The sequence below is a fragment of the Nannospalax galili genome, unplaced genomic scaffold (assembly GCF_000622305.1).
Source record: "Nannospalax galili isolate Female #2095 unplaced genomic scaffold, S.galili_v1.0 scaffold1233, whole genome shotgun sequence".
Classification (NCBI taxonomy): domain Eukaryota; kingdom Metazoa; phylum Chordata; class Mammalia; order Rodentia; family Spalacidae; genus Nannospalax; species Nannospalax galili.
In genome coordinates, this window is record NW_008333791.1 from 613,531 (window position 1) to 627,143 (window position 13,613).

Here is a 13,613-nt window from a genome sequence, read left to right on the forward strand (position 1 = left end):
GAGCCCCAGAAAGAGGCTGTCAGCCCCAGAAAGAGGCTGGCGGGTGTTGCAGGACCAGGGAAGTACAGGGAGGTGAGGACGGAACCAGGACCAGAAGCGGTGATCCTGGGGCCCAAGAAAGGCACTGAGTTGGTCTGGGCAAGAAGGGTCAAGAAGCAGTATTGGTTCTCCAGGTGTCTGGGGCCCCAAGACTAGGAATGACGCAGGGCCCAAACTAGGGGTATAGAACGGTGGGGGGAATGGAAGGGTGAATGTGGCTTAGGGAGTCCCCGCGTGGAGGGCTGTGCTATAGACTTACCCCAAGAGGCCTGAGGATAGTAGTGCAGGCTTATGGGCGTGCAGGGATCTCGGGGCGCCAGCTGCTGGGCGTGGTGCCGGTCTCCCACACGTTGCTGGAGTGCAGCGGGTCCAGCGGGCCGCGTCTGCTGGGGTGCACGCGTGTCCTGCACCGCATTGCTATGGGTCTCCGCGTCTACTGGGTGGTGGCGACTCTACTGATCGCTGCGCCCCCAGGCAGGTCCCTGCTTCTCTGCGTTGTTGTGGCTGGCCCGGTCAGGTTCTGTCCCAATTTCCACCGTGTACTCTCTCTCTAAGTTCGACCTGTCAGCTGCCGGGTCACGAGGGGAGGTGCAGAGACAGCGAAAGCTGGATTTCTGTGAGTCGCGGCTTAGGAAGAGACAGCCCTCTCTGGGAAGGCTGGATCATAGGCAGTAAGACACAGAACTCAGCTCAGTCAGTGGTACAGCTCCTTTATTCAGTGACTCAGCTCGGCCCAGGCCTTAGTGATCCAGCTTCAATTATTGAGGGAAAACCAGGATACTTTATACTGAGGGGGTAGTGGTAAAAGCCTTAGCTGATAGGTACTTTGTGGGATGCCCTATTTACATATGGAAATGGGCTCCTGCCAGGCTGTCAGACTGCCTGAAAATCATACAGGAAAAGCTGGCAGTTCCAGAGCCAGCGGCCATGGCTACTTCAAAAGATGAGTCAGGAAGATGCCGGGGAAGGCACCCTGCTGATAAAAGGAGTCTCTGCATATGAAGCCAAGCCCATAGGCTATCCAGACATGGAGAGACTGCTACTTTACACAACAGGGGTCCCCAACACAGGCTAGGAGAGTTAGCCGGTGGTGCAGGCCCAGGGAAGCAGAGAGAGGTGAGCGTGGGGCCCGGACCAGAAGCGGTGCTCCTGGGGCCCAAGAAAGGGACTGAGTGGGTCTGGGTGAGAAGGATCAGGAAGCAGTATTGGTTCCCCAGGTGTCTGGGGCCCCAAGACTAGGAATGGCGCAGGCCCAAACTAGGAGTATAGAACGGTGGGGGGTGGGGGGATGGAAGGGTGAATGTGGCTTAGGGAGTCCTGGCACGGAGGGCTGTGCTCTAGACTTACCCCAAGAGGCCTGAGGATAGTAGTCTTGGGGGTTTTTTTTTGATGTTGTTGTTTTGTTTTGTTTTTTGAGACAAGGTCTCCCTGTAGCCCCAGCTGGCCTGGAACTCACTATGTAGACCAGGCTGACCTTGAACTCACAGAGATTAGACTGCCTCTGCCTCCTGAGTGCTGGGATTAAAGGCATTCGCCACCAAGTCTGGCCTCATCTTTTCATTATTTTTTTTTTTCATTTTGTTAAAAGATCTATTTTTAGCTGGGCGTGGTGGCACTCGCCTTTAATCCCAGCACCAGGGAGGCAAAGGCAGGCAGATGTCTGTGAGTTCCAGGCCAGCTGGGGCTACAGGGAGACCAAAAAAAAAAAAAAAAAAGAATTATTTGTGTATGAATGTTTTGTCTTCATGTGTGTATTCACACCACTTCTGTGCCTGGTGCCCATGGAGTCCAGAAGACAGCATCAGATCCTATGGCACTGTAGTTACAGATGGTTGTGAGCCACCATGTAGATGGTGGGAACTGAACTCTGATTCTCTGAGAGATCAGTAAGTCCTCTTAACCACTGAATTATTGAACCATCGAACCATCTCTCCAGCCCACTGCATATTATTTTAAAAAATATTTTGTTATTTTTATTTTATGTGTATGAGTGTATTGCCTATATGTATGTAAGTACACCCATATCATACAATGCCTGCAGAGGTCAGAACAGGGCGTTAGATTCCTTGAAACTGAAATTAAGGATGGGTGTTAGCTACCATGTTGTGGTGGTGGGAACTGAACTTGTGTCCTCCACAAGAGCAGCCAGTGCTCCTAACTGCTGGGCCATCTCTCCAGTCCCGATGATATGCTATTTTAATTTGCATGTGTAGGGTGTATGCCCATGTAAGTGTTCTTGTGTGCAGGTGTGTGTGTGCACCATGACTGGCTGGTTTTTGAAAATGAAATATATAGTTGCACTCATAGCGTGCTAAATCAAAAGCTGTACAACAATGAGAAACATGAGTGGGGCAAACTGCAAATACTAATGAAGACACTCATGAATACCCAGGTATCACTGAGCATCAAAAACCAACCTTTTGGGCTGGGTGTGATAGAGTGTGCCTTTAATCCCAGAGTTGGAGAGGCAAAGGCAGGTAGATCTCTGTGAGTTCCAGGCCAACTGGATCTACATTTCAAGTTCCAGGCCAGCCAGGGCTGCATAGTGAGACCCTGTCTGGAAAACAAAACAAAACAACAAAAACATTATTTTAGTCTCTTTCTTGTACATTACTCTGTATTCACTTTCTCTGTGTCTGATTGGATCTGTGGATTTTGTTTCATTTCCTGTGTGACATTTTCCTGAGATATATATCATTGGCTACAACTTTGAGGGTTGAACATCTTTCTAGGTGTCCATTACTAGTTCCTATGCAGCAAGGAAACTTCACTCCATACTTGAAACAACACACTACTGGCTCAGGCTGGTCTAGTATTCACTATGTACTTTTGTTCCTTTTAACTGTGACTTAGGCTATAGGATTTCCAGAACAGTATCCCTCTTCTTCCTTCCTTTCTTTCTTTCTTTCTCTTTCTTTCTTTCCCTTCCTTTCTTCCTCCTTCCTTCCTTCCCATCCTTCCTTTCCTTCCTTCCTTCCTCCTTCCTTCCTTCTTTCCTCCTTCCTTCCTTCCTTCCTTCCTTCCCTTCCTTCCTCCCTCCCTCCCTCCTTCCTTCCTTCCTTTCTTCCTTCCTTCCTTTCTTCCTTCCTTCCTTGCTTCCTTCCTTTCTTTTCTAATTAAGATAGTAAAATAGTGGCTGGAGAGATGTCTCAACAGTTAAGAGCACTGGTTGCTCTTGCAGAGGACCCAGGTTTGGTTCCCAGCACCCACAAGGAGGCTAACAACTATCTGTGACTCCAGTTCCAGGGGATCCCACACCCTCTTCTGATCTCCTCTGGCATCAGACATGCAAGTGGTGCACATACATACATGTAGGCAAACACTCATACATATAAAATAAACATTTTTAAAAAGATAATAGTAGGGCTGGAGAGATGGCTCAGTAGTTAAGAGCACTGGCTGCTCTTGCAAGGACCCAGGTTTAGTTCCCAGCACTCACGTGTCGGCTAACTGTTCTTAACTCCAGTTACAGGGGATTGCATCCATGTGGTGCCCTTACATACATTCAGGCAAAACACATAAAATAAAAATAAATACAGGCCTGCAATGTCGGTCAAAATGAGGAGACACAATGGAGGCAGATCGGAACTTCTGGGGTCGCTATGACCACAGTAACCAGCATAAGCTCAGCTGCCAGAATTATATGAAAAAGCAGACCTACTCGGTTAAGGGAAAGCGCCTAGGATGATTGGCCTTCTGCTGCTGCAAGCAAAGGGACTCGGAGATCAATCAGGCAGCAAAAGCAGAAAAGGGCAAATAAGAAGGAACCAAAGTAGCTCTGGGGCTTTGTGTCCAACCCTCTTGTCCTTTACCTGTGTGTGTTGGAGCCAGTCCCATCATGCTTTAGTTTCCTACTATGATGCATACAGGCCCCAGCACCCATGACAATTCCCTTTGCCCTGAGTCTGCAGCCAGACGCTTTGGGCTTCCTTCTCAGCCAGCCTCTCTGACCCTGGGCCACTCCTGGAGATGAAACATTTCACAGTGGTTTTTATTCCTGTGGGGCACACCCCAAAGTATTAAAAATAGCTTTGTAAAAAATAAACACATGCCAGGTGTGGTGGCGCACACCTGTAGTCCCAGAACTTGGGAGGCAGAGGAAGGCAGATCTCTGTGAGTTCAAGGCCAGCCTGGTCTACATAGTGAGTTCCAGGACAGCTGAAGCCACAGGGAGACCCTGTTTCAAAAAACTAAACAAATAAATAAAACAAGAACAAAAAAGCAACAAAAAGTGAATTTGTTATAAACAGTCTTCCCATGAATATTGTTTCAAAATCATCCATACTTGAAAACTTTGTAAAACCAGAAGTATCTCATTAGCTCACTTAATCCAAAAAGGGTTCATTACAACAACTTCATTTTTCCTTGTTTTTTCAAATTTTAATTACATTTTTTCATTTATTTGTGTGTGTGTGTACATGCCTGTGGACTTTTGCGTCACAGTGCACACAGAGAGGTCAGAGAACAACTTGTGAGAGTGAAATCTCTTCTTCTACCATGTAGGTCAGGTCATCAAGCTTGGCAGCAATTGCCTTTATCCGCTTACCTATCCCACCAGCCTGTTTCTTTTAGAGACTAATTTTTATATAGCCCAGACTGTCCTAGACCCCATATGTAGCCAAGGATAATCTTGAACTCCTGATTCTCCTCTACATCCACCTCCAAAGTGCTAGAATTGCATGCGTGTACCACCATGCCCTACTTTAAAAAAAAATTTATGTGTATGAGTGTTTTTACCTGCATGTAAGTGCCTTTGTGCATGCACTGCCTGCAGAGGCCAGAAGAGGGTGTCAGATCCCCTGGAACTGGAGTTATAAATGGTTGTTAGCTGCCGTGAGGGTGCTAGAAACCAAGCCTGGATACTCTGCAAGAGCAGTCAGTGCTTTTAACCACTGAGCCATCCCTCCAGCCCCATGCCTAGTTTTTAAATTTTATTTATTATTTATTTATTTATTTATTTATTTGGTCTTTTTGATACAGGGTCTCCCTGTAGCCCCAGCTTAAATTTTATTTTAATTAATTTAATTTTTTTTTTTTTGAGACAGTATCTTGCCTCAGGTTCATGATACTCAGGCCTCAGCCTCCTGAGTGCTGTACATCTATGCCAGACTCATTTAAACCACTCTGGAAGAAAACAGTATATATGCTTTTTCAAGTTATATCTATTCTATGACATGGGAAAGATGCTATTTTTCTATACTTACTGAAATTTTCAAACACGATAAAATTTAGTAATTTTTTTTTTTTTTTTTTTGGAGCTGAGGACTAAACCCAGGGCCTTGCGCTTGACCACTGAGCTAAATCCCCAACCCCCAAATTTAGTAATTTTACAAAGTATTTTAAACCTATCTCAATTCATTACAAAGGATGCAATGATAATTGAGTGAACATTAATAAGTAGCACAAATATATGGTCTCAGTTTTATTGAAATATAAACACCAAATAAGAATGGTATCTAGCCAGGTGTGGTGGTGAACACCTTTAATTCCAGTACTCAGGAGGCAGTGGCAGGGAAATCGCTATGAGATTGAGGCCACTTAGCGAGTTCCAGGCCAACTGGGGCTACATGGAGAAACTGTCAGAAAGAAAGAAAGAAAGAGAGAGAGAGAGAGAGAGAGAGAGAGAGAGAAAGAAAATTTTTTTTAAAGAGAAAGGGGGACTGGATAGACAACTTAGTGGTTAAGAGCATTGGCTGTTCTTGCAAAGGACCAGGGTTCAGTTCCCAGCACCCACATGGCAGCTAACAGCCATCCATAACTACAGTTCCAAGGGATCTGATGTCCTAATAAATAAAATATTTTTTAAATTTTCAAAATTTACTTATTTATATATGTATTTATTTATTAGTGTGTATATGTGTACACATGATGTGGGGCTCGTGTGGAGGTCACAAAACCCTGTTGAGTTGGTTCCCTTCTTCCACCTCCACATGGGTTCCAGGGATTGAACTTACATCATCAGACTTGGTTGGCAAGTGCCCACTGAGCTTTCTCACCAGCCCTTCTTCATATTCTTCAATGTATTCAGCATGCTGGAATACTTACTGTTATATTATCTAAAAATTTCACTTACATATTTTCTTTAAAATGACAGATTTAGATAGTGCGGCATTTGCAAAAGGGTAGAACAGAGCTGTGGAACAGCACAGAGACCCCAGAAACTGTCTTGAACAAGTCTGTTCCACTGATGTTTCTTCTGTTTCTGTTTTTTTTTTGAGACAAGGTCTCACTCTAGCCCAGGCAGACCTGAAATTCACGATGTTGGCTTCAAACTTCTGGCAATCCTCCTGTCTCCACCTCCTAAGTGCTGGGATTATAGGCATGAGCCACCATGCTTGCTTTTTTTCCCTGCTTTTTCCTTATAAAAAATAAGCAATAGCAAGAATTTATTGCTTGTTGGATTTCAATGTGAGAATTTCCCCCATTAAAAAAAAAAACAAAACATATGTGACATTTCTGACCATGAAGAATCTCATTCTGTCTCCTGGACACAGAGACTGCTCTCCAGAGAAGACATCTATGGTAAAGCAGCTGTGCACTTGTCATTAGATCAGTAACAGGGTCTGACTGGATCTCTCTGAGCCATGACTGCCCCTGGACTGAATGGGGTATTTATCACACTATTGTGGATAAATCAGCTGACTGTCATGCAGAAGGCCCTAGAGCCTGTCAATTAGCTCCTGTCCATTAGCCCTTGTCCAAACACAAACACTCTGGCAGTCACGTTATCAGTGTCCTCCAGACCCTGGAAGTGTGATCAGGCATGAGCTTGCTGTCTCCTACCATCCCTCATCTCCACTTGAACAAACTGTCAGTTAATCAGCTAATGTGGCTAAAAATGCTTGAAGCTGAAAAAATGCTCAGCTGGGCTATTATAATAACAAGCTGTTGGGCCCCCTCCCTGCAGCCCCTTCTTTTCCAAAGTCTACCCGCAAGACTCCTCTTTAGTCAAACAGAAAACTACACAGGGGGCCAAGAGAGATGGCTCAGCAGGTAAAAGCACTTGATGTCAAGCCTGACCACCTGAGTTTGATACCCTGGACCTACATGGTGAATGGAGAGAACCAACTCTTACAAACTGCCCTCTGACCACCACACTGCATGTGTGCTAACACACAACTCACAAACAATAAGTAAATGTAATAACTTTAAATTTTTTATTTATTTTCTTATTTGTATGAGTGTTTTTCCTGCATGTATGTAAAGTGCACCCATGACATGCAATGCTCGAGAAGATCAGAAATTGGTGTCGGATCCCCTGGAACTGGAGTTACGGACAGTTGTTAGCTGCCATGTGGATACTGGGAATTGCACCCTGGGTCATCTACAAGAGTAGCCAGTGCTCTTAACCCAAGTCATTTCTCCAGCCCCTAATAATTTTTTTAAACCAATTTCATTTTTTAAAAAAGAAAAAGTAGCCGGGCATGGTGGCGCACGCCTGTAGTCCCAGCACTTGGGAGGCAGAGGCAGGAGGACCTCTGTGAGTTCAAGGCCAGCCTGGTCTACATAGTGAGTTCTGGGACAATGGGGGCTACAGGGAGACCCTGTCTCAAAAAAAAAACCTGATCCCCCCAAGCAGCTCCCAAGGTGCCCAAAGTTACTGAAATTTAGTGCAGTTTCGCCAATGTCAAAATAGCAGCTTCTCCAAGATGCCCAGGGCAAACACATGTCCCTCTTGTCCACTTCCCCTCTCCAAAAGGTCTCTCCATGACTACAACTGACAGTACCTGATCTCACTTGGTTATTTAAACAGTCTTTAAAGCCCGCTCCAGGAGAGTGAGCTGCACAATTTTCAGGGACCACTTTGGGGCAATCCCACTATGCTTCTCAAGGCTCCTTAGGGAAGAGCTGGAGTGTCTTCTGTTTCTTCCTGCATTTCTGTCATCCTCACCCATTTCCATCCCGAAGGTCAGTTCTCACAGTTTCCTGGATTGTCCCACCAGAATCCTCCCCATCTCTCAATTAATTCTGTTCCCATTGCAGTCAGAGGATCACTTAAAGGCATAATTATGACTCTGTCGCCTCCTGCCTAAGAGTGTTTGATGACATTCATAGACTAAATCTGAACTTCTTAACTTCGCAGTCAAGCCCATGCTGACTGTCTCAGGCCATTTCCCTTTCCCCATCTGTGTCTTGGGCTTATGGGTCTCTGTGTCCAGGTTATACCTTTTCTTTCCTCCTGTGTTCATGAAAAACCTTTCCTTGATCATCTAACCAAATGTGACCTCTTTCAGCAAGCTTGCCATTAAACTCCAGAGCACTTTGCTTGTTATTCCTTTGGACCTATTCTGCTTTATATGCTCCTTATTAATGTACAGATATTCTTTCTTCCACGGACAGTGGGAATCTTTTTTTTTCTTTGTCTTTTTGAGACAGGGTCTCCCTGTAGCCCCACCTGGCCTGGAACTGTCTATGTAAACTAGGCTGGCCTAGAACTCACAGAGATTTGCCTGCCTCTGCCTCCCAAGTGCTGGGATTAAAGGTATGCGCCACCACGCCTGGTGACAATGGGCATCTTAAAAACATTCCATAGCTTAGTACATAGCAAATTGTAAGTGCTGGCAATCATACAGCAATGGTGATCAAACTCTAGCAAAGAGACCATAAGTAGCTAACAAAAAAATAAATTAGAGGAAGGTAAGTAGAATAGATTTAAGAAAAATGATTGGGAGACAAACAGGTTTGTACATGCCCATAATCCTAGTACTTGAGAAGCAGATAAAGGTTAAGGCCAGTCTGAGCTATATAGCAAGACCTTGTCTCAAGAAAACAAAATACAGGGGCTGGAGAGATGGCTCAGTGGTTACGAGCACTGACTATTCTTCCAAAGGGCCCAGGTTCAGTTCCCAGCACTCACATGGCACGAACAACTGTTCATAACTTCAGTTTTTGTGGATCTGACATCTCTTTCTAGTCTCCCCAGGCATTACAAAACACTGTTGAACTTACCCATAGGCAAAAGACTCATACATATACAAAATAACTAAAAATAAACATGGTGGCACACACCTTTAGTCCCAGCATTTGGAAGGTAGAGGCAGGTGGTCTCTGTGAGATGGAGGCCAGCCTGGTCTACATAGTGAGATCCAGGCCAGCTCAAAAAGACCAAAACAGAAAGTAATTAATTAAAAAATAATATAAATAAATAAATAAAACCCCCCAAATCATGGGCTAACGAGATGACTCAGTGATTAAGAGCACCTGCTGTTTTTCCAAAGGACCTGAGTTTGGTTCCCAGCTCACAGCTACCTGAAACTCAAACCCCAGAAGATCCAATACACTCTTCTGTTTCCTTCAGGAATCCACAAGCATGGATACACACACATACACACACACACACACACACACACACACACACACACAAATACACACAAATTAAAAAAAAAAACATGACAAGGTTCAAAGATACTAAAAGTGACAATGTTACAAATCACTGCTGATTTAATGTTAATCAAATATTTAAATAAAGTGTTTAGCTATAAAAAAAGAAAGTCTCAGGTCTTTCTCTTTTATTACAGGGAAGGCTTTAAGGAGGTTTTAGGGAGTACAATCATGTTGTTAGCTAATAGTCTATCTGCCTCTTAAGAGTGGGATAAGATTGGCTCAAATCTTCATTACCAAAAATGTTCCAAAGATTATTGAAAAATCCCTAGAGCAATTACATTGCCATGATCACCTCTGGCCCTGGCTCTGAGTCTTTTGCTTGCACTATCTGGATTTAGCTGCTAGATTGCCTCCCACAGCATATGAGGCATGCACGTTCTTTCCCTTTCAGTAATGACCGTGTTTTCAAATGACCAAAATTTCTTACCAGAAGTTTTTGTTGCCAAATTTTATATAGAAACTATAGAAAACTTCCCAAATGTAATATTAGCTACGCTTGTTATTCAAAGTCTTTCCAGGGGCTGGGAAGACGGCTCAGTGAGTAAAGTTCTATTTGTTGCACAAGCTTGAGGACCTGAGTCTGGACCCACATATAAAGTAAGGCTTTGAGCTGAAGAGATGGCTCAGCGATGAAGAACACTGGCTGTTCTTGCAGAAGACCTGGATTCGAATCCCAGCACCCACATAGCAGCTAACGACTGACCATGATTCCAGCTCCATGGGATCTGATAGCCTCTTTTGACCTCCAAAGGCATTGCATGACATGAGTTCACTAACACACATGCAGACAATACACATAAAATAAAAATAATAAATATTTTTTTAAAAAGCCAGGCTTGGTGGCATATGCCTATAATCCCAGTGCTGAGAGACAAAGACTGGAGAATCCCAAGGGATCTCTGAAAAGCCAATCTAAGGCAAAGCAGTGAGCTCTGGTTTCAGTTAGAGACCCTGTCTCAAAAAAAAAAAAAAAGAGCAGTAGAGGAAGACACTAGACATTGAGTTCTGGCCTCCCTGTGTGCACACACACATTTAGTTTTAATTCTTGTGATCATTCTAGATGTCATTTTTTTATGTTGAATTAGCTTAATGATGCCTTCCTTAAGTTTTATGTAGGATTCTATGAGTGTACATTTAGTTGTGCTGTCATGGAGCAATGCATCTCTTAATTCCATATACCATATGTAGAACCCTCATGGATTATTTTCACTTAGAGTTAATAACCTGAAATTCTAGGTTGTTTAACCCACCATCCAATCTTAAGAAACAGAGTCTCACTATGTAGATCTGACTGATCTGGAACTCGCTATGTAGACCAGGCTATCTTCTAACTCATAGAGATCTGCCCACTTCTGCCTCCTGAATGCTGGGATTAAAGGCATGTGCTTCCACACCCAGCCTTGACTAATCATTTAAAAAATGTTCAAAAGCCTACTGAAACACACACACACACACACACACACACACACACACACACGTGTATAGCTAAAAGCTATATAACAAAAAACATAGTGCCAGGCAAGGGAATTGTTAGGATAGTCCAAGAGGCTCCCAAAATAACACAGGCAGTCCTTGATTACCTCCAAGAACTTGAAGGTAAGACCCTATTTCTGAAAACCAGAAATACTTCAGGAATAGGATTTGGAGCAATCAAGCTAGAACTGACCTGGAAACCTCTTCCCTGCTAAAGGAAAAAATCAATCAATGATCCTACTTAGCTATAAAGTCTATGAACCACAGCAATGACTAGAAAATAATGTCTATTAGCGTAATAGTGGCACTTTTATCTTGAGGGTAATCAACAGCTGTCTAACTGGACTTAAGGCCTGCTCAGTGGAAGGGAACTCATGAGTGCTACTGTAAGCATAGCCAAATACTATGGCATAGACCTTAGAGAAAAACCCACTTTCATCACATCCTAGACCAAGTAATTTTTTTTTCTTTTTTGGTCTTTTGGAGACAAGGTCTCCCTGTAGCCCCAGCTGGCCTGGCACTCATTTTGTAGACCAGGCTGGCCTTGATTTCAGAGATCTGCGTGCCTTTGCTGCGACTAAAGGCATGCACCACCACGCCTGGCAAGACCAAGTAATTTCTTACTGTATTCTAAATATGTATCCTTGAGGGCTGGAGAGATGGTTCAGTGGTTAAGAGCAAATGACTGCTCTTGCAGACACCTGGGTTCTGTTCCCAGCACCCACATGGTGGCTAACAACCATCTGTAAATCCAGTTTCAGGGGATCTGACACCTTCTTTTGACCCCTGTGGGCATTGCATAACATGGGTGCACTTACATACACACATGTAAAATAAAAATAACAAAGTATTTTTAAAATAAATAAATATGTATTGTTATATTTACAGGCAAGTGTACCTCTCACCACTTATTAAAGGAGCTTTAGCAACAGATGGAAACTATCACAAAGTTCCACTACTGGTTAAAAGCAGAGAATAAGTATCTGTGAGTTGCCCAGCCCTAAGTGACACATCTACAATGCAACCCCTACACCTAAGGTTCAGGGAACAGAGGGTGGAAAGATTCTAAAGGCCAGGGGTGGTGACTACAAGGAAACAGAATTTACCAGATAACTGGGAAGTTACTCATTTGAACTCACAGCATGCTTAAGACCTTTGCAAGTTTAAACAAGACAAATGCCCAACATAGACGCAGGGAAGTGGGTAAGAAGCTCAGCGTTAGCTAAGGAACTATTGACAACCCATCACTGCTGGGAGAGGGAGAGTCTGGTTTCTTTTTTTTTTTTTTTTAAGTCTTTTTGAGACAGGGTTTCCCTGTAGCCCCAGCTGTCCTTGAATTCACTATGTAGACCAGGCTGGCCTTGAACTCCCAAAGATCCTCCTGCCTCTGCCTCCCAAGTGCTGGGATTAAAGGCATGCACCACCACGCCCACACAGCGAGTCTGATTTAAGGGTGTGATGTTAGATATGGCACTAGTGGATGGACCCACACGGAAGGGCATTTGGGGACACAAATTTGACACGATAGGCCTTAATGTATATAACAGAGTACATTAAATCTGGTGAGAGGACTATAAGAGGGATGCCAAGGGGGCAGGAGGTCTAAATATGATCAAAATATACTGCATGAAATTTGAAAAAATTAAATTTAAAAAAAGAGGAAAAAAAAGATGGAGAGTGGTAGAGGAAGATCTCTACATTATCTCTGGCTTCCACATGTGCACACACATACAAAACATCCATACACAAAAAAGGAAGGAAGGAAGGAAGGAAGGAAGGAAGGAAGGAAGGAAGGAAGGAAGGAAGAAGAAAAGAAGTCCTCCTAGCTGGGCATGGCCTATAATCTCAGCACTTGGTAGTCTAAAGCAGGATTTTGAATTCTAGGCTTCCCTGGGCTACATGAGACCCTATCTCAAATAACAAGAAAAGCCAGGCATGGTAATTCTCATCTGAAATCCTAGCACTTAGAAACCTAAGGCAGGACTGCTCTGGATTCCAGGTTGGGCTACATTGTGAGTTCCCAGCCATGCTAGGCTAAATAAAATCCTGTCTCAGAAAAACCAATTTAGAGCTGCTAAGATTGCTCACTGGGTAACACTACTTTCCCCAAAAGCCTGATGACCTGAGTTGGAACCTCAGAATCCATGGTAAAAGGAGAGAGCCAACTCCCAAAAGTTGTCCTTTAACTTCCTTTTATGTGCTATGGCATGTGTGTGCCCACAGTCTCACACACACCATATACCCCCACACATAAATTTAAAATTTTTTTAAAAAATTAATCCAGGAGGCTGAGGTAGAAGGAGAATCCAAGGCCAAGCCAGCTTGGGTTACAGAGTGACACCTTTTTTTTTTTGGTCTTTTTGAAGCAGAGTCTCCCTGTAGCCCAGGCTGTCCTAGAACTCACTATGTAGACCAGGCTGGCCTTGAACTCATAGAGATCTGCCTGCCTCTGCCTCCCAAGTGCTGGGACTGCAGGAATGTGCCACCATGCCCAGCTGAGTGACACCTTTAAAAAAAAAAAATTATTTGTGTATATGTGTGTGTGTGTACATACCAGTACCACAGCACATATGTAGAGGTCAGAGGGCACTTTCAGGACCTAGTTCTTTCTACCATCCATGTGACCATGTAGGTCCTGGAAACTGAAGTCTTCAGGGTTGGTAACAAGTGCTTTTATCTGCTGTGTCATTGCACAAGCTCTACAACAAGAAGGGGTT

At 43.9% G+C, this 13,613-nt stretch overlaps 2 protein-coding genes across 2 annotated transcripts in view; both read right to left on the reverse strand.

Annotated features, from left to right (window-relative positions):
• The window catches only part of LOC103730305 (phosphatidylinositol 3-kinase regulatory subunit gamma), a 141,198-nt gene that overhangs the window by 112,964 nt on the left and 14,621 nt on the right, over positions 1-13,613 (reverse strand). The window lies entirely within an intron of this gene.
• On the reverse strand, positions 2,435-2,779 carry LOC103730304 (DNA-directed RNA polymerases I, II, and III subunit RPABC4-like). The gene is given in 2 exon segments (XM_008828493.1): positions 2,435-2,456; positions 2,625-2,779. Coding segments are annotated over 2 exon segments (177 nt in total).